Below are 27,578 nucleotides of genomic sequence, written 5' to 3'. Positions count from 1 at the left end.
ATATTGTTGGGCCATAACTGCAAATGCCATAATCCAGAAGGGCTTCATTCCAACTTTAGGGATGTGCAAGAATCTTTGAGACCATCGTCCAGTCCAGTGCATGTATCTTTGAGCCAAAGAAGCTGGGGTCATATTTTTGCCAACCCATGATCCAACATTACGAACTTTGGTCTCTCCTAATGCTTCGATCTTTGCTGGATCACTGCTCCATTTTATGGTTTCACCAGACATTGTGGCAGCAAGTAAATTTCAAAATCCCTGTCAATTTTAAAGTGCTTTTTCTTTGCTGCTCACCCTATCAACAGGACACGAGAAGAGCTAATGATGGTGATCGAGGCTGTTTGAAAAGAGTCCGATTGCCTCGATTATACAAACCATACACCCAGTTTCCGCCCATCCCGTAATTTCGGTTGAAAAAGTAGGTTGGAACGCAAGGGGCGGTGAATTACGATTCCTTTTTTTCTTATTTACCCTGGAGCTGGTCCTTGGATGAGGGATACACAGCATACAAATTATCAACCCTCAAACTATATTAGATATGTTCATTTCAGTAGTACCAGAGCTACATTTTCTGAAACCTCTAAATCCAGAATCCGCCACTCCCGTTCTAACTTCTTGTGATTTGTGAATAATAATAACAATAATACGAGCCCTGACTATTCACCGGGGAAGCCTGAGACTTTGCCATCTGAGCCGAGAATTTGTAGTTTAGTTGTGGGAGTTTATTATTTGTTGACTAATGCCTTTAGCCCAAACTTACTAGACTTTTCAAACTGAGTTACAATCTATCAATCAAACTTGATGTTGGTAAACCTGGGCAAAACCCTCCATCTTCAACTAGACATCCTCTCTTTTGTTAAAAGGAAGAAGATTTTCTACAGTCTTACAGATACCAGAATACGAAAAAATCTCTAAAATTCGAAAAAGAAGTTTGGATGAAAATGTTACTTTTTTATACCATACCAACCAAACGTAATTTTGAAGTTGTTTTTGTTTTAGCAACAAGAACCCCATCACAAAAGTTTCTTTGCACTTTATCACGTTTCATTAGCAACCAAACATTAAAAAGGGTTTTCTTTTGTCTCCCCTTCTGATTTCGTAATCCAAAAAAATTGAATAAAATAGGGAAAATAGCAAAATCTTTATAGCAAAGTCAAACATTGTGAAACCAAAACCCAGCACTTTCTCAAGGAACAAGTATTTTAAAGGAACACAAAAGAAGATTCAAAGAATTGCACATAATATAATATTTTAAGAATTCTTTCTAATCCGAATTACCTATTTATACTAAAAATAATCTAAAATCTAGAAATACTACACATAGTATCCCGGGGGGGGGGCAGCTGGGCAAAAGGACCGACGGGTATGTGCGGGTCCTAAGGGTACCTTTTCCAATATGTTTAAAATGCACTGTAAGGGTCGGAAAAACTAGAGATGCACTGTAAGGGTAGAAATTTCAGAAAATTCTTGAAAAATCTAGATATTTTGACCAAAAATGCTAGAATTTTGACCATTTTTTGCACGAAAGGGATCGAAAGTTTGGGGGAAAATGCACTCTAAGGGTATGATTTTCACTGATTTTTGCTGCACTGTAAGGGTGCAATTTTAAAAGCCAATTTTTGGCCCGCACATACCGTCAGTCCGCAAACCCAGTGCCCCCCCGGGCATAGTATATACGTTATAGACTTAGGGGTTAGTTACAGTGAAAGTTAAATTAATCAAAAACAAATCTATCTACAAGAATTCAAAATTCGCGGAAAGAAAAAAGTTATACTTTTAAAAGTGAAATTAAAATATATTACAAAAATTATCAATAAAATACTGTAAAATCAAAACAGTGCTGTGAAAAAGCAGGTAAAATTTCCACCTTAAAAATAGACCCCTTTTTTACGGACATAGATGAATCCTATTGGAAATTAGAATAATTGTCATTTTCAATTGTTGAGCTGCGGAAGGACGTTAAATAATAGCTGCAGACTGATTTAGATGACGTGGCTTAAAAATTGAAGGTGCCTAATTAACAGCCTCCCCACTTGTTATATTTTGACGATTTTTTCCAAACCTCACTGGACCCTATTAGGATCCCCCCGTTTACTAACTTTCGAAAAATATTTCCAACCGTTGAAAGAAGAGCCCTTATTGTGCTCTAAATAGTCTGGTTTCAGTATGTGTAGGTATATATAGGTAAAGGTAACTTTGAGGTATTTAGGGGTCCGATTTACAAATACACGGCACTTGTTAGGGCTGCGCGAATCACTAGAATTGATTTTGACATAAATCAAAACATATCAGAAGGGATGTGTGCAGCCTAGGCAATAGACCTTTTCATAAATTACGTGACGAACATCACTTACCCCGTATCCAAACAATAACCATGGTGATTATGTCCCTTGAGACATCAAATGATTCTTTTATGAATAGGAAGTATAGTTTTGATAAAATTCGCTGGGAGTTAATCACCATGACAATAATTTCAAAACGAGGCAAGTGATGTTCGTTACGTAATTTATGAAAAGGTCTACTGTCACCCCGGTTATTAAATTTTAGACAATCCGAGTCTTGTACTGACTAATTCTTAGGAAATTTTCCTAGAAAATCTCAGGCCCAGAGTAGGAACTTTGCTTAGGCTTCCACAAAAGACTAGACAACGGCAATCTAATTTTAATAAAATCTGACTGAAGATTGCCCAAATATCAGAAGAATTCTAAAATTCTGAATTCATTTTTGATAGATAGCTCTACCGTATATCAACAAGTCAGACTCGCAATTAATGTTATATGAAGGTTGAAACAACGTAATCAAATCAATATAGCAATCACTCAAAAAAAAAAAAAAAGATTTTATAAAGAGTTGATACCTCCATCCAGTTCAGTTCATGTTTAAAAACTACAGTTTAGCTTTCAAAGTCGGTAATCGTTCAAAGAGAAATACCTCCGGTGTAAAAGAGCCGTGAAAACCATACGGTACATGATGTTGAAGTTTGATTCGAGCTATTGGTCCCCTTTCCACGTGTTTAGCGTCCAGTATGCAGAAATGTGTTTTGTGTGTTTGGAAATGGTAGAGTTGTACAATGACGTAACCTTCGTCTTCGTCGCCCTTGTAAGTTGACTGGTAACCGTACTTGGGAATAAAACAAGGTTCACCGATGATTCCATCTGAATACCAAACTGTTTTCTTAGACGTCGCTGTATCGATCTGGAAAGAACAATTTAGTGATTTATACGTTTTTCATGAAGTATCTTGTAAAAACTCCAGCTCATCCCGATAGTTAAGGTATCTTTTTACAAGAGTCTCTATAAAGTGCTGAAAAAAACTACCTAAAAGGGCCCGAAAATGATAAAGATGTCCACTGAAAGACCCACAATTCATTCGGTTCGGTTCGGTTCGAATCGAAAAATCGAATTTTTTTTTTTTGTTTCAGGCATATTCTATGCCTCGTAAACGTCGAAAACCTTCTATTATCATTAATTGAAATACATGTTTTGTAAAGATTTAAGTTTTCAAATCCCAGTTTGTAAGCTTTCAATGAAGACCATACTACAGCTTACGCTCTTTTCACATTGAAAGATCGAATTAAAGAGTGTCAAAGGTATACATAAACCATGTCAAACTGAATTCTTTTAGACTTTACATGCTGACTATCGTTCAAGTATGAGCAAGCGAAAAAACCTGTAATACATCTATGTAGTTTGTTTCCCTTGATAAAAGGTGTCTTTAATATTGTACTACCCCTTTTCATTAAATCAAATTTTACGAGACACGAGAGCTATCGTGACAAATATCCAATGTCACCAAACAAGCTATGAAAGCTGCTCCTAATAATTCAAAAAGTTAATCAAAAAGTTATAATATTACTCTCGGGTACCTAATAGCCGGGGGGGGGGGGTTGGAATAAGCAGGGGTTGGAAAAAATATCAAAATTTAATAAGCGGGGGGGGGGGGTTGGAATAAAAATGTCCTGGGTGGAAAATGTTTGAAAAGGAGGCTAATACAGCAGAATTAAGACAAAAAAAGGGAACTTTCAAAAACATTTTCCCAAAAATTAATAAGCCGGGGGGTTGGAATAAGAATGTCCTGGGTGGAAAATTTTCGAAAAATTAATTAGCGGGGGGGGGGGGACGGCTATTAGGTACCCAAGAGTATACATATGGCACACGTTGTTGAAAATGGCGAATATCAAATATTGTACGAGGTATGAAATAATTATACTTATTTTTTACACACTTTTAATGCCCGCCAGAAGAATGCTAACGAGTGATCTTTTTGTTTTCAGTTTGACTTTGACTTTTCTAAACATACCAAACAGTGTTTACTATCTGGACATGTCGTTGTACCTCTTTTATCGTACATCAAGAACCCAGCAATTAGTGTAGAAATCAGAACCTACTAAATCACCGAAAAAATAAAAAAATGCGCCTGCACTTGTTTAGATATTAGCGGCGGGCTTATGTGCATTTTTCTGCGACGGAAAACAAGCAATATTTACGTCATCTACTTTCCAGGTCAGAAATACGGGCTAACCCAAATCGCTTCAGTCATTCCGCCGTCAAAAGTGCGAATAGATAAACAACACCTTATTTTGAGAAGATAGTGATTTTTTTTGATAATTAAATTCATAGGAATTATATCTAACCTTGACTACGTCTCTGAAAGGGAGATGTTCTTTTCGATCAGAAGCCATGAGATAGATATATCGAGTGCCTTTCATTCCGTTTCTGTATGGATGCGACGTCGGAAATTCCGCACAACAAGTATCAATTCTTTTGTGTGTACCTGTAGAACAAAAAAAGGGGTTTAATTTTGAAAAGGAATGAATTGGTCGACTTTTTAAAATTTATTTGTCCAAATCCAAAACTCGTACCAAGTCCCTTTGTTCGCTGCAATGTCATCATTATTGCGATATCATTTTTGAGACTCCGAAAAGAGGGACAAGCTGGAGTTTTTACAAGCTCTTATTTGATTTGGTTGGTCGTTAAGATGTAATAAAATAATCTTATTAATTTTTCTAAAGAACATGTCATCTCTATCACTTTAAATGACCAATCAGTGAAGTATCTTGTAAAAACTCCAAGGCATCTCCGAAAAGAAGGCTACTTTGATAGTCACAGTGACCAGTAAAATTAAATACAATGGAGTCTCTATAACTCGAGCCTGCACAAAATTGTTCGATTTAAGGAAATATTGAGTTATGGAGTAAGATTTATAAGGCATTGTTTACTGAAGGGACTTGTAGAGGTTCGAGTTAAAGAGACTTCAACGTATACACATTAAAAACACGTCCGAGTTCCGGAAAAAATAGCCCTGTTCGTAAATCTTATACTGTGTATTGAGTGACATCGACATCCGAATTATGATACCTTTCAGCGTTTCCAGATCTAACTCGAACTGGAACGGATAACCGGGGCTGATATCCATGTTTGACAACCAGTAATTCGTAAAATTCATATTAAACTTTTCATCCATACATATTGTGTTGAAGCTAAGTTTTGTCTTTGAGAGCTGCTGGCACGTGCCGTAGTGAAATATCTGAGACAAAGATATATTGAGTTGATGAAGAACTAGATTCAAGAAGTTAAAACAACTGATGAGACCCCTGTTCAAATTTCAATAATAGTTGTATTTTAAATGTAGTATAAAGTGAAGTGAACTTATAATGAAAAAGAAAAGATTGGATATAACTTGGAATTAGATAGGTTTTACATGTTCAGATATGCCAAAACTAGCCATACCAAAGAAAAAAAATTTGAGCTTCTAAATGTTTACGAGTAAACCATTTTTCTTTGGTACAGAATGTACATCCACTATTAAATAAAGAAGTTTAAAAAGAACTCGAAACCTTACATGATAACGGCATGTATCAATTTTCATGACGTCACTTTCAGATTTCGCATTTCTGGGTATAACCACAAATTGCGATGGTAATGAGGGATAGTGTCTCATCGATTCTCCTGGAGATTCCCAACCGCCCAAAATTTTCATGGCGCCCCACATTGAGACGTGTGTGAAGGGCGTGATATGGAATAAATAGTAGTCAGGAAATAATAAGAAGTCGTGCGCGTAATTCAGGAACGGGATGTGTAACTTCATCTCTTTCGTGAGATTCCATTTTTCATCGAACTCGTAAATAACGAGACTTGGCAACTTTTGTAAACCAGGACGAAGGGAAAATAATACGAGCCTCTGAAAAATAAGAGGAAATAAAAATTTATAATTCACACAACTACGTTGCCTTGGGGGTTCAGTTTTTTTTCAGTTTCATTGATTTTTAATATCATTTTTGAATCTGTGAAATTGTGTGTACTGAAATACCTCTTCTCTAAATTAGGGTCGTGGTGGTATGCGGGGAGACGGAGGGACTAATAGGCAGCTGTGAGCACATGAATCAGAGTCGTTCTGGAAACTAAAGATGTCGTTTTTAGCCGATGAAAATTTTTAAAACTTACCTTAGTATGAGGATCAATACGAAAATGAACAGCACAATTCCCAAGTTTCAAATTTCCACCAAGGTTATCCAATCCCAAAGTTTCCAAAGTGTATGGATCCAAAGAGTGTGGCAAGTGAGTTTCGTACAGTGCCAAGATCTAAGTTGGTAAGAATTGGTAGAAAATATAAATCATTTAAAGCATAGCGACCGTAGTGCAGTGGTAGAGCATCCGGCTACGGTTAGTAAGATTGTGGGTTCAAACCCCAGCCGGGTCATACCAAAGATCCTCAAAATGGTACTTAATGCCTCTCTGCTTGATGCTCAGCAATTAAGAGAAGGATCAAGGGTAAGTGGAGAAATCCAGGGAGAAAGAGTGACGCCCTCCCCTACCTTCGGGTAGATAGCTATCGAAGCAGTCACAGACTTAATTACTCACTAAAGCATTACTTATTATCAAAACTCAGACCTCACAAACTATAGTTTAGAATTGGAAAGCTCAGAGAATCGATTTTTCAACACAAACACACTTTCTGTTGGCCCATATTTCCAATTCTTTTTTTTAATTTATAGCTCAAACGGGTATGTGAATTGATCTGGGCACAGGGGTGTTTCAAAATACAATTTTAAGGATTGAACTTGAACTGTTGTAATGGGCTTTTCCAGAAAAACTATTTACCCCCACTCTTGAGGATATTGACTTTTCGAAGTGTCAAACCCCCTGGATAACCTACTTTATTAGTAAAGGATATCCACTCATAAAAAGATGCTTACCCCTGGATATCGTATTTTTTACTTGAAAAGACACTTTACCCCCTGGATATCCGCTCCCTTGTAGATATTTAACCCCCTGGATATCCACTTTTGAACAAAAATCGTTAACCACCTGGATATCCGATATCCTCAACAGGGGGGGACGGACTATATCTGGAAAAGCCCAATACTAGTGACATTTCAAATAACGTTTCACACATTTCACAAGTTCTTCAAAAAGGGATTGAATTTTATAATTACAAAAAAATGAGCTAACACATACAATAAATCCAAAATGATTAGAAAAAGATAAAAACTTTCTACCTTTCGACCCCAATAAAAAGCATTTGTATTAGATGGATTACGAAAGATGATGGCACTTGGGTTGCCAGTAGCAAGAGAAGAAATGGCTCCAATGGTGTCTTTGATTTTGCTTTCATTGCGTGTTCCCATTTGTCCAGGATAAATGAATTTCCGCTCTTCCTGCTCTTTTCTTCTGTGTTTTGATTTGACAAATTTGGAACAGAAATGCACTTTCCCATCCACGATACTGACTTTACAGACCATCCCATCCCCATCAATAGCTACAAGAAAGATTGAGATAAAACAGTATGTATATAAGCAGGCCATGTCAATCGAACGGAATCATCTATCGAATCAATAGTCATTAGATTAGTAGATTTTGATGGCCGAATTCACAATCAACAGTCAATCGCAATATTATTAGAAAAATAATAACAAGCATTGCTCATAATTACAAGATTGACTGTTAAATTTCATAATCGACCAAAATTATTCCATCTCTCAAGTTTTGATTGAGAGTTCAATGATCTAATTTCAACAAGTATTCGAATTAGATTGTTTGAAATAGAAAGCTACATTAAAAAATAATATTTTCAAAATTCAATTATACAGTATAGAGCTTGTTTTAAGTGAATCACCCAAAAATGTACATATTATAAAAATTGTAATTTTTGATCATTTTGATCAATTTTTGTCATTTTTGATGACGTCAACGTCAATTTTGACATTTTTTGGATTTCCTAAGTCTTTAGTATCATATTTTATAGAAGCTTTCTACAAAATTTGAAGGCTGTACCTTGTTTCAATCCCGACTTACAATAATGGAAGATTTTCGAAAATCCTTAGAAACTCATTGTCGGTATTTTGATTTTTACCACCTGTCACTCTTTTGTCCATAACTTTTTTGACTCTACCCCACATTCGAAAGCTGATAAAATTATCTTTCCAACGGTATATAGAAACCTTTTATAAACATTTTTTATAGGTCGACTCTACTGGACTATCAGGATATTCATGGTTTATTCAGCCCTCCAGATTTCAAAAGGAGACCTAGGCCCACTAGTTAGAAGGGAGCTAAAATCTAGCCATTTGACGGGGTTAGCCATTTGGTTAGGGTTAGCCATTTGGTCAGGGTTAGCAATTCATTGGGAGTACCTAGTTGAAATAATTTCCATTTTATCAACTCTGGGAATTGGTTGCCAGTAATTTTCAAATTGAATATTGCAGACGATTTTTCATTCCAGTTTTTCACCTTTGTTCGAATTCATAAATTTTTATTTTTATTTGTGACTGTCATTTTAACTTATTAAATAGCAACAGGTCTTTGTACAAGGTGGATGTGTTCCCATCTCCACACTAACAAATTTTAAATTTCTAAGGGGGACCTAAATCGTTGAGGATACGATGTTTTCCCATTGCATAATGTATGTTTGGCATTAATCGTGAAAAGGCTTTTAAAAAGTGAACTTACCATGTTTAAGTTTTTTACCATACACCTCATTCAATCCTGGTCCGTTCCTAATGAATGTTCCATGAAGGTCAGAAGGAACAACACCCTCGATATCACATTCAGGAACCCAATAGGAATATTCCTCTTGATTTTGCCATCCCTTTTTGATGATGTTTGGATTTATTGACTCACTGGTTGTCATTATTTTCAAAACAAGATTATTAAAAGTTGAAAGTTTCTTGGTTTCGTTTATTCAATTTCCTAAAATAAAAGTTTTTAAATTACGACCTCGCCGATTCTCCTTCATCAACCAATGAGAAAAATCCGAAAGAGAAAACAAATAAATTCCTCATATTCATAGATAGACTGTAGACATCATGAATTTAGAGAGAAAAGTATCTGATTAACCCTTTTGTAGATCATTGTTCATCCCAGCTGGCACACAACGTTGTTTCAACGTTCATCTAACGTTATATGGACGTTGTGAACGTTAGAAAAACGTTGAAACAACGTTGTGTGCCAGCTGGGATAGTTCGCGCAAAAATTTAAGGTTGCACGAACTGGCAGGAATATTATCTTAGCGCTGTTTTTAAGAAACGAGTTTGCATGGTGGAAACCCCCCAGGGTTGCAGGTTTTCATATCACACAAGTAATAAAGATTATCTTTCAATGTTATATGCATGTTACATATATATGTTATATACAAATAACACGTATTAAAAAGTACTAATCACATTTTGCTTTAAACAGCTCCTTTAACAGGAAAAGAGCTATTAATCATAATCACTATGTCACTTTGTCATATATCTCATTCTATCTCCTGCATCACCTTGATGAGTATGGAAGCCTGTCGAGATTTCGTTCAAGTTGTCGAGATTTCTTTCAAACTGTCGAGAATTCTTTCAAACTGTCGAGAATTCTTTCAAACTGTCGAGATTTCTTTCAAACTGTCGAGAATTCTTTCAAACTGTCGAGATTTCTTTCAAACTGTCGAGATTTCTTTCAAACTGTCGAGATTTCTTTCAAACTGTCGAGCTTCCTTTCAAACTGTCGAGCTTCCAAAAAAGCGTCGAACATTACACTGGGGGAATCACCCTATTATTATCCACTTGTGAAAAGTCCACGTGCCAAGCTTTTCTTTAACGATGTTTTGCCATAGATGTGGGATTAGGGACATCTTTTGTGGCAATGCAATTGTGGCACACAAAAGCGGAACATTATCGTCAACACTCTTGAAACAGAAAGGGATATAATTGAGTACTATTTCAGAAGGGGCTTTCAATCCGAATCAATTTTATTGTTTTTGGCTCATAATGCGTTGAATATAAGTCTATGCACATTGAAAAGAAGATTGAGAGATTAAGGGCTAAGTAAAGCTGGTGGTGAAGTCAGCGACGATCAACTTCGGCAAATCATAAGTAATGAGATTGAAGGGCCAGGTTCACAACTTGGCTATCGAGGAATGTGGAATAAATTACGGACTACGTATGGGATAACAACTCCTAGAGACGCTATGATAGACTCTTAAGAGAGATCGATCCTGAGGGCACCGAAATGAGGAAGGCTGGAAAGTTAAGAAGACGTGTTTATTAATCTAATGGCCCTAATGACGCGTGGCATATAGATGGCTACGACAAGTTGAAACCCTACGGACTTCCCATTCATGGTTGTGTGGATGGTTTTTCCAGAAAGATCATAATTATGGCTCAAAGTTTGCAAGTCAAATAACAACCCAAATATCCCGGCTAACTTTTTCATCAATGCGATTAAAGAATTCAAAGTGCTTCCAAGGGTTGTACAAACCGATCGAAGTACCACTGAAAATGGTGTCGTGGCTACAATCCAGTCCCACATTCATAACGATATCAATGCCCACCGTTATGGTAAATCTGTAAATAACTAGAGAATTGAAAATTGGTGGTCGCATCAACACAAATTGGATTATCAATTACTTCAAAGAAAGATGATAAAGCCATTATCTTCGGAGTAGTTTACAGTTAACTCCGACTGGATTGGTGCTTCCTATTTTTCTTTCATGCGTGTGGAGGTGATACCCATGTCCTGCGTTTAGTTTATGTTTCCGCGGTTTTGATGAGGGAATCTCTACATTTTTTCTGGAAACAAATGAAATCGCAATTCTTTCGGGAACGCAACACTTATTGGAAGGGGCCCCCAGCGGTTTGCGTGATTGCATGAATGGGCGTTTTCGGTTGAGTGAATGTGTGAAAATTGAAAAAAAAATGGGTGAATTGAAAAAACTTGCGTGAACGTGAAAATGCACTTTTTGATTGCGTGAAAACGTGAATCTGGGCTATCTTGTGTGTGAATACGTGAATTTTCCCCTTTTTTCCACCGATTATATGCAGTTTTCCCGATTTTCCAATGTTTCCCCGATTTTTCCCATTTCTCACATTGATTGGACATTTTCCATATTCATGGAATTTCAAAATGGCGGATTTTGAAATTTTTTGAAATTTTGATGTCTTCGAACATAGGCATATTATATACCGTTGAAAAGGATTTTTCATACTGAAAAACTTTTCTGCTTATATAAAAGTCTAAAAATGTACTCAATGCGAGGTAAAAAGCAGAAGGTGTCAAAATGACGTCATCATTTTCCAAAATATTGACATTTATTTCAAACTATTGAGGGCCTATTTGTTTCATCACTATTTTTGCTATATTTACTACAAGTGCACTCATTTCAATTTTTTCTGTCCAGAACTTTAGCACTTTTGGTAAATCAGATAGCATCTACAGCATTTCTTAAGTGAAACAAATAGGCCCTGAGTCTTTGAAAATGTACCCAAAACGAGTAAAAGGCAATGAAGGTGTCAAAATGACATCATCTTTTCCATATGCTTGACATTTTGCTCGGAACTATTTTGTTTTATTTATGCTGTTGGAAGTGATTTATCGTGCTGAACAACTTTCTTTGCTTACGAAAAAGTCTGGAAATAAACGAGTACCATAGTGTGACCCCCTGCAAAGGGGGGGTTACATTTTTAGGCCTAAAGCTATCAGATGGATCTTGAAATGTTGGACTTTTGGGTGGTGGAAATAGAAAACTTTAGGTGGGACTTTTTAGAGATTTTTCAAAGAAAGAATCATTTTATACTTCTAAACTTTTCTGTTTCTTCTTCCAAAATCATCAAGGTATTTAAAAGTAATTTATGAATTTTTCTTTTTGGTTATAATTCCAGCCGCTATTTTCAGCTTTTAGTCGCACAATTATCTGGTACTCGATGTAGAAATTTTCTTCCGACACGCTAAAGCTCTGAAGGTCGGGAAAATTTTAACACCTGGAACCTTTGGATTTCGGAATTTCTCCTGACCGCGTTCGTAAAATTTAGAAAGAGTCTGGGGATGGTAAAAAGTTACTAGTGCCCCGAACTAATAGTACACATGCTTAAAAAATTTCCCGTGCGATTTCTACATAGTGCTCCACAACTGAAAAATGTAAACAAAGCAGGACGCGAACTAAAAATTTATTTAGAGTGGCTCTAAACCCAAACCCAATTACAGTTCAATTTATAGCAATAAAATGCGAATTCTTTGCTGCTACTAGAATAAATAAGTTTATCTCCTCACATCGAATGACAATTTCACCTATTCAAGATCTTTCACTGCCTAAATAAAGTAAACATGCAATGTCACGAACCAAACAATTAGAAGAGAGTGGCCATGAGCCAAATTTCCCTCAATCTAGTCCAATTTATACAGCAATATGTGAACTTTTTGCTATTTCCAGAATCACTAAGCTTGCCTCAACACACCAAATGAAAATTACACCTGCACTAGATCTTTCACTACCTGAAATATGCATGTCAGCCTCTAAAAATAGAGTTTTGGCGAATCAGGCAAAGATGGTCCTATTACCAAAAAATAAAAGCTTTGTCCCCAAGATACTGATACAATATATGGGAACCTCCCTCCAACTTTGTTATTGATGAAGGAGGATTCTGGCTTTTCCAAATAAACTACACACAGGTCATGATCAACAAGATTGTTGATGTCGGTTGGGGTTGGGCGGTCCGCTGCTCTGCAAGGAGGGCGGTCGACAGGCTCTAAAGGTCTAAATTGGAATGCAGCAGTTTAAAATTCCAGCATAAAAATTATTGGTAAAACTAAATAAAACATATCTGATATGCTTTCTTTGATATAACCAGTCAATCACGAAAAACAAATAAAGAACAAAAGATAATAATCAATGTCAAGCATTTTTAACTTGGTGCACTTACTAAGAAATTCGGCAAGTACAAAACGCCTACTACCTACTACTTAATACTTACTACCTACTACTTACTACCTACTGTAAAATAGCTCAAAACGGCTCGAAATTACCTTTAAAATATTCAGCATGTTAAAATTAGCAAAATCTGAAACTTTGGTGGCAAAAAAGTTAAAACTTCTTCATTTATCGTACTTTGAAGACTTCAAAATATTTTCTCTCTTTCATTTTGTTTATGACTTTTTCCCGCGCTTTTCTATAAAGTTTACAGACGCACTTCTTCGTAGAAGAGAAAAATATTTCCTTCGCACACTTACTTATTCATGTCAGTTTTTTTTATAAGAATCAATCGATCTAAAAAGTACATGTTTTTTTTATAAGCAAGCGTATGCTGAAAATTGTCCAAAAAATAAGGAATTGTTTAGGAACTGCTCAGGCTGAGAATAAGAAAACAAGTTTTTAAGGAACAGTAAGAGATGGTTATCCAAACTTAGCAGCTATGTAAATAAGGAACTCGATAAGGAATTTTGAGGCTTAAATTTCTGTAAAAGTAAGGAACTCCAGGCTCAGAGCAAAGTTAAGGTTCCTTATTAAAAAAAAACGTGTATTATGCTTTTGATTCATCCAGCCAAATTTTTAATAAAATCTTTAAAATTTTGTTAATATTCGATTCAAAAAGCATTTAAATTTTTGAGCAGTGGAATGTGGCTAGCCGTGAAATGTCTTTTTTTACTTGACCACTTGCAAACCTTTTTGAATAGAAAGAGATTGACTACTTGAAAAATATTTCAGGCTAGCGTATATGCTTATGTTATGCTTAGGAAATCTGCAAATCTGAGCCTTCATATGCTTATAAGCGTCATGCTTATAAAAAAAACATGTAAGTAGAGCCTTATGTTTCACTGGGTACTTGCTGAAAATCCTTTGACATGTCTTTGACATTTATTGACAAAATGACCCTTTGAACCAAACTATTGACAGGGTCGTAAAATATGACCTTTGTAGACTTCATTTTATGTAGCAAAATCAGTAGGAAAATACTACAAAGAGCTGTTTTAGAGGTGTCAATTTGACCATGTCAAAGTATTGACGAAATGAAATTTTTGATAAAAATATTGACACAGTTTTTGAATATTAAAAGCTTCGCAAACGTTGTTACTAAAAGTGGTAACGGTAGGTAACGATAGGTAACGACAAGTAACGGTAGGTAACGACAGGTAACGATGAAGTAACGGTCGGTAACGATGAAGTAACGCAAGTAGCGAGGGGTAACGAAAAAGTAACGAAGTAACGATGGGGAAAAAGCTGAAAATGGTGGCCCTGAGGTGTCGAACTATTAGAATTTGTAAATTTGTGCGCCAGAGCTAATGGTTCCGGTGATTTTGGGAGAACCGAACGACTCGGGTAAATTTATTCAAGAATTTGGGAAATCTGATGATTGTACAGCAGTATCTGATCGTTCTGGTGAATATGACTGTGGAGATAATAAATCCAATTGTTTTTATTGTAAATTGGTGTTTGTGAATAAACTGAAAGATTTGACGGCTTTGGTGAATCAATGGTGCTGGTCAATACAATGATGGAATTAATGGTGCTGGTCAATGCAATGATGGAATCAATGGTGCTGTTCAATGTTATGATGGAATCAATGGTACTGGTCAATGCAGTGATGGAATCATTGGTTCTGGTGAATTAAATGGTGGAATCGATGGTGGTGTACTGGTGGATGCAATGCTGCACTCATCAATGGTACTGTTGTGCAGGTGAATGCAAGTTAGAGATTGTGCATTTTTTGTAAGCATCATCTTTATAAGAAATCTATCGATAATTTTTTATTCAAGGGGTATTGACTTTCGGTGATGGGTTCTTTCAAAGCAAGTTAGGGATTGTGAAAAATGTGAGCACTTTTATTTTTCTTATAAGCATCATCTTTATAAGAATACAATCCATAACTTTTAATTCATTGGATATTGACTTTAGGCGATTGGTTCATTCAAAGCAACTTGGGTTTTGTGCAAAATGTGAGCATATTTATTTTTCTTATAAGCATCATCTTTATAAGAATCCAATCCATAACTTTTAATTCAAGGGGTATTGACTTTCAGCGATTGGTTCATTCAAAGCAACTTGGGGTTTATGCAAAATGTGAGCATATTTATTTTTCTTATAAGCATCATCTATATAAGAATACAATCAATAATTTTTGATTCAAGGGGTATTGACTTTCGGCGATTGGTTCATTCAAAGCAATTTGGGGTTTGAGCAAAATGTGAGCATATCTATTTTTCTTATAATCATCATCTTCATAAGATTATAATCCATAACCTTTGAAGGTTTTGAATTTTGGTGATTGGTTCATTCAAAGAAAGTCAACGATTTCACATAAGAATAGTGTTTTAATTTTAATTTTATTCGGTTTCGTTTTTTTCCAAATTGAAATATTTAATCAGCTTATGATTAAGCTCTTAACAATTTGATTGCCATTCACTGATTGCTCGTTTCTTAATTGATTCTTGTGCAATTGACATTGCAGCAAAATTTTAGCATTCCATTCTGCAAATCAATTTAACAAAACAATATTACATCGAGGATAAGATGCGTTTTAAAATGAAAAGTCCAAAATTCCATTCACCAAAATTCGAAACCTTCAAAAGTTATGGATTGTATTCTTATAAAGATTATGCTTATAAGAAAAATAAATATGCTCACATTTTGCACAACCCCTAGCTTCCTTTGAATAAACCAATCGCGGAAAGTCAATATCCCTTGAATCAAATGTTATTGATTCTATTCTTATAAAGATGATGCTTATGATAAAAATAAACATGCTCACATTTTGCACAAACCTCAAGTTGCTTTGGATGAACCAATCGCCGAAAGTCAATACCCCTTGAATCAAAAGTTATTGATTGTATTCTTATAAAGATGATGCTTATAAGAAAAATAAATATGCTCACATTTGGCACAAACCACAAGTTGGTTTGAATGAACCAATCGCCTAAAGTCAATACCAATTGAATTAAAAGTTATGGATTGTATTCTTATAAAGATGATGCTTATAAGAAAAATAAAAGTGCTCACATTTTTCACAATCCCTAACTTGCTTTGAAAGAACCCATCAACGAAAGTCAATACCCCTTGAATAAAAAATTATCGATAGATTTCTTATAAAGATGATGCTTACTAAAAATGCACAATCTCTAACTTGCATTCACCTGCACAACAGTACCATTGATGAGTGCATCATTGCATCCACCAGTACACCACCATCGATTCCACCATTTAATTCACCAGAACCAATGATTCCATCACTGCATTGACCAGTACCATTGATTCCATCATAACATTGACCAGCACCATTGATTCCATCATTGCATTGACCAGCACCATTGATTCCATCATTTCATTGCCCAGCACCATTGATTCCATCATTGTATTGACCAGCACCATTGATTGCACCATTGATTCCATCATTGCATCGACCAGCACCATTGATTCCATCATTGCATTGACCAACACCATTGATTCCATCATTGCATTGACCAGCACCATTGATTCCATCACTGCATTGACCAGCACCATTGATTCCATCACTGCATTGACCAGCACCATTGATTCCATCATTGTATTGACCAGCACCATTGATTCCATCATTTCATTGACCAGCACCATTGATTCCATCATTGCATTGACCAACACCATTGATTCCATCATTGTATTGACCAGCACCATTGATTCCATCATTGCATTGACCAGCACCATTGATTCCATCACTGCATTGACCAGCACCATTGATTCCATCATTGTATTGACCAGCACCATTGATTCCATCAATGTATTGACCAGCACTATTGATTCCATCATTGCATTGACCAACACCATTGATTCCATCATTGTATTGACCAGCACCATTGATTGCATTATTGTATTGACCAGCACCATTGATTCCATTATTGTATTGACCAGCACCATTGATTCCATCATTTCATTGACCAGCACCATTGATTCCATCACTGCATTGACCAACACCATTGATTCCATCACTGCATTGACCATCGTCACTGATTCCATCATTACATTGACCAGCACCATTTCTTTCACCATTGCATTGACCAACACCATTGATTCACGTCAAAGCCGTCAAATCTTTCAATTTATTCACAAACACCAATTTACAATAAAAACAATTTGATTTATTATCTCCACAGTTATATTCACCAGAACGGTCAGATCCTGCTGTACAATCATCAGATTTCCCAAATTCTTGAATAGATTAACCAGCGTCGTTTGGTTCTCCCAAAATCACCGGGACCATTAGCTCTGGCGCACAAATTTACAAATTTTGATAGTTCGACACATCAGGGCCACCATTTTCAGCTTTTTCCCCATCGTTACTTCGTTACTTTTTCGTTACCCCTCGTTACTTGCGTTACTTCATCGTTACCGACCGTTACTTCATCGTTACCTGTCGTTACCTACCGTTACTTGTCGTTACCTATCGTTACCTATCGTTACCAACCGTTACCACTTTTAGTAACAACGCTTCGCAAACAAATTTCCAAGAAATATTTTGGCACCATTTGATATGATGCAGATCATACAATAGGATAGAGATAGATTCAGTAGATTTACCCCCTATTTATATTACAGAGCTTTTTTTAGACATTTACCTGTATTCTTATCGTCTTATCGACCGCGGAGCGGTGTATTCAGAGACGTTTTGTATGGTGAAAAATCTCGCATATTTGCGCGCGGTAATCCGTTCTCTAAAGTCACGGAAAGCTGACGAAATCAACAATCTCGTTCCTCTATCTTTGAAGTCTCTGAATAACACTCGCTCGGAAAAAGTAATTATCTTCCTTATATTTCTGTATTTGCAAAGTATTACGGAGATAAAACAGTTTTAAAGGAAAAAATACAGTATACTCCATAGTCTTTCGACCCGACTGTTACAATAAAACTTTCTATAGTACAACTATAATATAGCTGTAACATATAACATATGTAATATAGGTCGCCTAAATGTAGCCTTACATGGAGACCCAACCTTTCTATATGTACTGTTCATATTAAACGGTAAATGGTATACAAATTCATAAATTTCATAAGATTTGACCGCGGTCGCCTCAGTGTGTTACACTGTGACCTAGTAATAAGAGTCATAAGAGGGAGTATGTTTAAGAAAAAGGAAAGTTCTTATCGACCGCCGGAGGCGGTTTCTTTCATAGTGGTACACTAATCTCTTTTTGCCTTGGCTCATTACTTTGTCTAACATTTCCTTTCCGTTTTTTTAACTAGATTACCCAGGTGTTTCTCTTTTTTACCCCTGAATGTCTTATATTCGGAATTGAATAATCGAGACATGAAAAATGACTATATTGTAATCTGTTTTCAATGAATAATCTAAAATGTACTGGAGATGACATGTTTATCTGGTAGATGACATGTTTATCTGGTACATGACATGTAAGCGTTAATAATGTGCGCGCGCTCTTTCGCGAGCGTGATGCGCGATTGCGTGATGGAAGGCGGTCGTTTCAGTGTGGTTTACATCCACACTGTGACCTAGTAATAAGAGTCACAAGCCCGGGGGGGGGGTACTTAGGCAAAAATAGGTGCTGGGTATGTGCGGACGGTAAGGGTCAGGTTTTTCACCTTTCAAAGTCTCTCTAAGGGTTACAAAAATCAGGAAATTTCAAAGCAGTCTCTCTAAGGGTGGGAAAAATCACGATTTTTAGAAAAAAATTTTGATTTTGAGAGAAAAAATTACAAAAAAGTCTCACTAAGGGTAGGAAATTTTTGAAAATCAGAGAAAATTTTTCGAAAAAGTCTCTCTAAGGGTCACTTTTTCACTAAAATTTGGTCTCTCTAAGGGTCGGTTTTCGGAGGTCCCGTCCGCACATACCCCTCATTCACCAACCCTAGTACCCCCCCCCCGGGGTCATAAGAGAGAGTAGGTTTAAAAAAAAGAAAAAATCAAGATAATGGCCTTTTGTTTTATACTTCAGTATACTTATATGAGGCGAAGAGAATATTTACTCACTACGTAAATATGCTGAAATATGCTAAAATTTGGGCAGTCTATATCAACCCGACCTCGACCCTGACCCTTGAAAAAGACCGACCCTCGACCCTTGGAAAAAAGCCGACCCTGGACCAAAACACAATAAAAAGCCGACCCTGGGTAAAATAACGCTTTAGCGACTTTTATAAGAGTTTTTTAATCATTAGAATAGAACACTTTAAAGAATACTTTAAGAATAGTCGTTGGGGGGGGGGAGGATGAGGGCGACGGGATGAGATCATTCTCCTTTACAAGCCCTCCCCACACCAGGGGATCATATTATTGACCAACATGTATAATCAGCCTTGTATCCATATATCCCAGGCTTAACTTACCTTTTGCGTTGACGCATGAGAGATTATCATTAATAATAAATAACATTATCTCCCACTCACAATAAAACATTAAAAAGCAAACAAACGGCCGGGAGGGCGACAAGGTTGACTACCCTGAGTATCAGAGGCCAAGTTTTCAAAGAAAAAAAATTATATTTACATAGCTGTCAACTTCACCTAGCAAAAATGCAGGAGAGCTTCAAGTCGGAAAAATTCTCCCCGGTAATCCAATTTTTCCGAAAGTGGAAAGATCAGGAAATCGAGGGAATTTCCCTGCAAAGTCCGATTTTATCATAATTTTTTTCGATAAATCAGGGAAATCGGGGAATTTTGCGTCCCAATTTTCCAAATTCAGGAAATTTTGCCATGTCACTTTTACAAAATCTGAATTTTTTTTCAGGAAATCGGATAATTTTTGAAAATGCGGGAGATGCGGGAGAAAATCCTGAAAATGCGGGAGATTTGGCTGAATTTTTTTCCAGCGGGAGAAAACGTTGGCATGTGTGGGAGTTGACAGCTATGTATTTATTCGAGCTGTGATCTGATATTCACGGTAGAGGTTTCAAGACATAATTCATTATTCTTATAAAAAAGGCGTGTATCCCACCCCCTGCTTGTCTGCTCATTTCTTAATATTATGATATCTCAATCTCATTTTAAAACACTGCCAAAAAAACTGTTTTTTTACCCGGGGTCCGCTTTTTATTGTATTTTGGTCGAGGGTCGGCTTTTTTCCGAGGGTCGATGTCAGCCTTTTTCAAGGGTCAGGTTCGAGGTTGAGGTCGGGTTAGTTAATATAATATATTGCCACCATTTTGAGCGCCTCCTTCACAGGCTGACGGTTGGCAAAAGATATCATACTCCAGGATGCATCGTCTCTTATTTTCCCCCTATTTTTTTATCCTATCTTCTATCCTGATTTTCTATCTTTCTCAAGTGTTTCTAACTGTTTTCTGAGTATTTTCTGAAATTTGCCCGTACCGGTGAAACAGGTCTCCGACCCCGGCTTGAACCATCAAATGCAAGCAACCTTGGTTTGCAAACCCAATGTCTAATCGCTTGAGCAAAACGAGACACGACAAAAAGCTGTCATTCACAAATACTTATAGCGTGTAACTTACAGACCTTAATAAAGAAAGCTCTCAAAGTGTTATCGCTGCTATGGCTAAAAATCATGACTTTGATAGCATAATCATCAGTCAGTTACATCAAAATGCCTCGAAAATGTCAATATGAAAATTGCGTAATCAGAGAACGTATGTCTCGCTCATTATAAAAAGGCCGAGACAAACTTTCAATAATTGGATTGTAACATCGAGTTAAGTCTCTTTTGTTAAGTCACCAGGGGGTAAATAAAACAGACCTTGATACTTTTATCGTTTGTTTCGATTTGTTTAAAACTCAGCCTTCCTAAATATTTGGGGTAGGTAAAATATGTACAAAGAAATTCATACTTTTCCAACCCGGCGAATTTAAAAAAAAGAAGCGAACAATAAAATATCATTACCCTTTCCAAATAAACCTCTTCGGTGGCGTGAGGTAATTGTAAAATTTATGTGATGAGAGTTTGACATAGTAGTGTAATGTTATTTGGGGAAATTTATGAAGTTCTCTGGAATTTCGATTGCATTTATTCAGGTTGACTTTTTATGACATCTAATGGTACTTTTTCTAACGAGTTTGATTACTCTGTTCTCACACTTATGTCTTTTTTTTTTGCGTCCTTTTCCGTGATTACTTTTATTTATATTTTTAAAGACAGGTAAGAAGGCATATTGATGTATAACTGTCAGTCAGTGTCAATTTATTAACCACTTTAACAATGCAAATTTTTGGGTGACACTCCGTTTCATGGAAAAAACGGCACTTTTTGAGCTTTAAAATGCCATAACTTTAGTTTCGCTTGTGCTACAGACTTGTAAGAGCTCTCATTTTTCAGCATTTTTTATTGTGCATCATCTGAAATTAAAATCATTCAATGACAATCTCCACTTTATGCACAATATCCTTTTGAAATCAAGGTGGTCTCTGGTTCCCTTTAAAATAATTTTGCCCCTTTATAGTTGGAACGAATTTTTAGACAAAAGTGTAGAATATTACACATGCATATTATATACGATCCACAATTGCAATTGATACAGATTTGCTCAGGCCATGTTCGGGCCATATATAACCGCAACTTCGATCCCTCGATTTCACTTCCCTATCCGCCAGATTTACCGCAGGTTTAGTGAAGTAGTTTTTAACATTAAAACAAATAAAGTGAGACTGTTAAATTTTTTTTATAAAAACGTAAGCTATACGAACAAAAGGCTTTGGTAACCAAAGTGACAAAAAAGCAGGTTAAGGACGTCCCCGTAAAGTTCTACTCTAAAACCCTCAAACAATTTGTGTTCCTAAAGAATTTTTTGTAAATATAATAAGTACTATTATAAAGGCTCCACCAGCGGTAAGTCTGATCACGATATCGCGCAAATTGTTTTCTTTAATCACGATTACACAAATCAACAACAAAATGGATAATCACGCATCCCTTTGAAAAGTTCTAAAATCACGCCTCACAGCTCAAAAATCTTTCAAATCACGACCTTTGATCACGCAATCACGAAAACCGCTTAAAGGGCCTCATTAGAATTTAAGGAAATTTCCGTTATCAATTGAAAGTTTTAAGCAAATGTGAACGCAATTTCCCCGCAATCATTATTATACCAATTATCTATTCTCTGTCTATTCTCGAAAATATTGATTCAAACATTTGCCGAAAAAAATTGTTTCAAATTCTGCTTTGAATAGGAAAAGACCACGAGAAAAGGGAACGGGATAAAGAATAAAAAGAAGACCATATTATGTGTAAGATCATAATCATTCTTTTTAATAATTTTCCTAACTTAATTGGAAAATAGATGATTAACTTTTATATTTGAACAATATATATACAGGGTTACAGGGTTACATGGTTACAGGGTTACACAGTTACAGGGTTACATGGTTACAAGGTTACAGGGTTACAAGGTTACACAGTTACATGGTTACAAGGTTACATGGTTCCAGGGTTACACAATTACAAGGTTACAGGGTTACAGGGTTACAAGATTACATGGTTACAGGGTTACACAGTTACAAGATTACATGGTTACACAGTTACATGGTTACACGGTTACAAGATTACACAGTTACAGTGTTACATAGTTACAGGGTTACACAGTTACAGGGTTACACAGTTACAGGGTTGCATGGTTACACGGTTACATGGTCACAGGGTTACACAGTTACATGGTTATAGGTTACAGGGTTACACAGTTACAGGGTTACATGGTTACAAGGTTACAGGGTTGCAAGGTTACAACAGTTACATGGTTAAAAGGTTACATGGTTACAGGGTTACCAGTTACAAGGTTACAGGGTTACAGGGTTACAAGATTACATGGTTACACAGTTACAGGGTTACACGGTTACAAGGTTACACAGCTACATGGACGACCCTCGACATGGCGCGAGAATTCTCGGGCCTCTTCGGGCCATGTTCGGGCCGAGACCCTATCAATTCTTTTGGCTCGAACATGACCCGAGTCATTCGGGCCATGTTAAATGTTAAATTGATTCAGCATGTCCAGTCAAACAAAATAGTACAAAATAAGATTTGTCTGTTTTGTTTATATCGCTCAAAAAAACTTTGCGAGCTTCCCGTGGACACGCCTTCAGTTTAAAACCAGGACCAGTTTACTAGCAAATATTTCCAACCTAAGTATATTTATAGTTATGTTTTCATACCAAATAAGACATTTAATATTTATATGAAAATACAAAATATATTTAATATAATTAAGAGAAACCAAGTTTTTCTCAAAGAAAATGTTAAAAAAATTCAGTCCTGAAATTACACGCCTGTTTAAATCATGTTTTCAAAAATTGGCCCGAGTGTGGCCCGTGCGTGGCCCGCGTGTGGCCCGAATTCTCGGGCCAGCTCGGGCCATACTCGGGCTTTACGCGAATTCCAATAAAAGTTTTGGCCCAAGAATTCTCGGGCCATGTCCAGGGTTGTCTACATGGTTACAAGGTTACATGGTTACAGGGTTACATAGTTACAGGGTTTTTCTCCAAAACGCCCCTAATAAACGCCTTGAAAGCCCGCCAGGCATAATTTGCTATGCCATTTGGTGTGCCATTTGGTGTGCCATTTGGTATACCATTTGCGGTGCCATTTTGGTATGCCATTTTGGGGCGCCAACTTATGTCGTAACCCGTATTGATGTTATGTTATGTATATGTTATGATCTTATTTTTTTTCCGGTCTGCACTTTGTTGACCTGTGACCTGCGACCTGTGACCTGCGACCTGTGACCAGCGGCCTGTGATATGCGTTTTACACTAACCGAAAGCTTTAAGTGGACCCCCGGGCTAAAATTGATACGATGGAAGTTATTTGATTATGATTCATTATTCGATTAACTTCGCTCTCTTGACTTGAGAGGATCCTACCGACACACCGGACTGTCCAGTGTATTTGTTCGTTGGCAGAAAATCCTTTCGCTACACCGGACGCAATAAGTCCGGCGTCAGTCCGGTGTTGCATACGGGGAATTCTGGCCGCACGGACATTTATGTTTTGATTGTCCGGTGGAAAAAAGTATCCTTCTTCGACACCGGACAACCGACTTCCTTTATTTAGTCCAGTGTAGAGATGGTCCGGTGGTAAAAAAATTCTCATAATACACCAGACATTCGCGTGTCCGGTGTTCGTTAAGTCCGGTGCGTCGCAGGGTCCTGACTTGAGTCTTGTTGGTTCGACAAGTGTACAATTGAATACCGTGAGATTGAGTAACTTGCATCAGTGGAGGCTAACATGCATAGCCCTCAAATGAAAGACCTGGCTGGTCATTAAAATACAACTACGCAGCTCCGCTCACAGCTCTACTCTACCATTTTTGTTTTGATTTATTTTGCATTTTAATGACCAGCCAGGTCTTTCATTTGAGGGCTATTCATGTTCGCCTCTCCACTGACAGTTAGTCACACTAGCGTCCCGCCAAAATGCGTATCAAAGATTAATGCTGCGAAAGCGCTGTATTGGGCCATTCCAGAAAAAATTACCCCCTAATGGATGACATCAATTTTTGAAATAAATTTTGGCACGGAATTCCAGGCAAACTTTAAAGAGAAAGTATCGGAATTCCATGAATTTTACTTAATTTTGCATTAAAGTATTGGAATTCCATGATTTTTTTAGGTTACAGTAACGGAATTCCACGGTTTTGATAGGTATTTTGTAAATTTGTTACGGAAATTCCGAACTTTCTTGAAAGCAATTTGCTACGGAAATTCCATGTCGTCCCAAGAGCAGCCACCGGCTAGAAATTATGAAATATCTGTTCTTGAGGTCCCTTTCTCCTGGAAAAAACTATCTGTTCTGTATCCTGGGCTCTCCTGGATTATATCATCTGTTCTGGGAAAAAATGGGGACTCCTGGAAAATGTATATCTGTTCTCTAGAAATATTATGCTCCTGGAATATAACAGCTATTCTTTAAGAAAGTTATAATGCTCCTAGAAAATGAGACCTTTTAAGAAAATTATGAAGCTCCTTGGAAAAAAATGTGGCATCTGGTTGTGTTTTTGATTTTACCTAGGTGTTTTGAGGAAAGTCTCTCCTAGATTAATCCATTAAATTTACTCTCCTGGAAAAAAAGAACAGATATTTAAAAAAAATCTGCCGGCGGCTGCTCTTGTCGTCCATTGGGGGGTAACGAATAAAAACTGGAATGGCCCATTGTTTACTTGACTCTCAAGCAAAAAAATGCGCCGCAAAACTTCTAAAGGGATTCATGAAAAAATAACCCGGCGCTTTTTAATGAAATTAACATTTTCAAAAACTTTGAGAAATTGCCTAAAATTTGAGCCAAGCCAACCTTGAAAACTAATTTGAAGATCAACTTCCCAAGAAAAAGATCTACGGGGGAGGCGGAACCCACCTAGATCCGCGCACCACCGGATGGCGGTTTCCCGGAAATTTTGCCGGAACTTGATTAAGTTAACTCTCATCCTTGTTGTGCAAATACATCCTGTAGATGACTGATGTTGTTTTTTCTGAAAGCTAGATTTCCTAGTGTGACTAACTGACTGATGCAAGTTACCCAATCTCACGGTAGACAATAGACAGATAGAATAGATAGCCAGTTATCTGGTCTGGGAGATTGAAGAATCTCAAAAAAGATCTACTCACCAAATAAAAAAGTCAAAAAGTTTAACCAAGGATAGATAAAGTATAATATAACCATCAAAAAATCAAAAAATTCGTGCTGCTGATCTGGGTGTCTTGTGATGAAGTACTTGACCAACAATGAACAAGTAATAAGGGTTACTCCGCTGAACGTATGACGCTTTTGAGTCTAGATACGCACCAAACTCTTTGACTGGACGTACGGCGTTTTTAGCCGGTCAAATTTGGAACGGGACTTAAAACTCTTCAGAAAATACGTTACAGTTTAGTCAAAGTGCTCCTTACTGTATATACTTTCGCTTCCGAGCACTAGAGAAAAACTGTGTGGGTGTGAAAATTTCAAGGAAAAAGCAAAATCGCCGTTTTTATTTAGTACTCTTAACTAAGCCATTAGAATTTTTGCTGAGATGACACTTTCAGTTTGTCGACTTTTGTGGCAAACCCAGTTAAAAAAAACATGACAAATAGGAGGAGATGATTGATGAAACCTTCTCTCTGTCATGTTGCAAAGCAGACACAATTCATTTTGGAGAGGTAAGTTGTTTGTTATTGATACGGTACAAGTACAAGGTAGTCTTATTATAGAGAGAGGGAGGATGCATCATATTCATGTTTGTGGCTCCTGTATTTTCTGGTAGAAACACGTAGAAAATTAAATGGTAGATTTGTTTTCAGATTCTAAGCCTTAAGTTTCCATTTAAAGCAAAAGTAAAGTCTATATCCCAATTTACCTTCTCTCACCCTCATGTTTTTAAAAAAGACCTCAACCGTAAGTTGGTCTAATGTCAACATCCCTCTTCTAATAACTAATTCCGACACCAAGTTTTCGGTTTGTGTAAACCACAGGTCACAGGTCACAGGTTACAGGTTACAGGTTACAGGTCAGTGATGACAGGTTGACTCTAATCAATGTCATTGCAGAGGAAAATATGTTTGGAAAACACAAAGAATTATCAAAAAAATAATTCTCAAGCAATTTCATCCATATAAAACCATTTCAAACATCAAAATTTAACCATGTGCTTTTATCAATCTTTCGCAGAGAAATCCAGTGGTGGGTAGACAGGGTGTGCAAAAGTACATACTAACCAGGGGGTTTAAGCATCTGTGTACGCTTATACATAAAGGCGGGGAGGGGTTACTCGATTTTTAACCTTTTAGTGCATACCTACTATGTATTTAAAAAAAGGTCAAAAGTCAGAATGTCACTAATCCTCTCCTTAAGGGAGATTTCAATTTGTTTAAGTCTAATGAGATTTGAACTGTAGAGGTCATTACAAGCAAACACTGCAAAAGAAAGAGATCTGCATCACATCAGCATTACAAGCCCTAAATACTATATCGTTTAGCAGCATGAGAAAAATGGTGTGCAACATAATCTAGACCTAGGGTGTAGCAGTGGGAGGCAAACACTGATAATACAGTAGCATTTATAATTTGTAGCTTCCACCATACCAATAAATTAAAGTCAGGCTGCTTACTGGCAGAATCTGTTTCGTCTCAGAGAAAATCCCTCCTCGAATTAGAATGTCTACATGCAATATTATAGGTTTTTCGCAGTTTTTGCCCTTACAAAGAAGTGTTGAAAAATTGAAAATCATTCTGTAAGTTACACAACAACTGCAAAATGCATAATTATGATTATGCATTATGCATTTTATTTTACGTATTTTATACCTGCTGTCCACAACAAAATTATCATTCATATTAAAACCTATTCACCACCAATTTATTCTCATTAGTGTAAAGTAGCTCAAAAGAAGAGAAAAACAAGTGGTTTATTTACAGAAATAATACTTAACTTT

At 36.7% G+C, this 27,578-nt stretch overlaps 2 protein-coding genes across 3 annotated transcripts in view; both read right to left on the bottom strand.

Annotated features, from left to right (window-relative positions):
• The window catches only part of LOC136800623 (dosage compensation protein dpy-30-like), a 154,427-nt gene that overhangs the window by 4,007 nt on the left and 122,842 nt on the right, over nt 1-27,578 (bottom strand). The gene's annotated exons all lie outside the window — the stretch shown is intronic.
• LOC136800618 (apocarotenoid-15,15'-oxygenase-like) lies at nt 1,233-25,895 on the bottom strand. Its single transcript, XM_067057265.1, has 8 exons — nt 25,777-25,895; nt 8,949-9,188; nt 7,499-7,758; nt 6,444-6,581; nt 5,842-6,180; nt 5,358-5,526; nt 4,634-4,773; nt 1,233-3,195 (listed from the first exon to the last, which is right to left on the bottom strand). The coding sequence occupies exons 2-8, from the start codon at nt 9,127-9,129 to the stop codon at nt 2,887-2,889; spliced, it is 1,536 nt and encodes a 511-aa protein (XP_066913366.1). The 5' UTR covers nt 9,130-9,188; nt 25,777-25,895; the 3' UTR covers nt 1,233-2,886.

Source organism: Clytia hemisphaerica, unplaced genomic scaffold, assembly GCF_902728285.1.
Source record: "Clytia hemisphaerica strain Z4C2 unplaced genomic scaffold, Clytia hemisphaerica genome assembly, whole genome shotgun sequence".
NCBI classification, from domain to species: domain Eukaryota; kingdom Metazoa; phylum Cnidaria; class Hydrozoa; order Leptothecata; family Clytiidae; genus Clytia; species Clytia hemisphaerica.
This window is presented reverse-complemented; position numbering and strand designations above follow the sequence as displayed.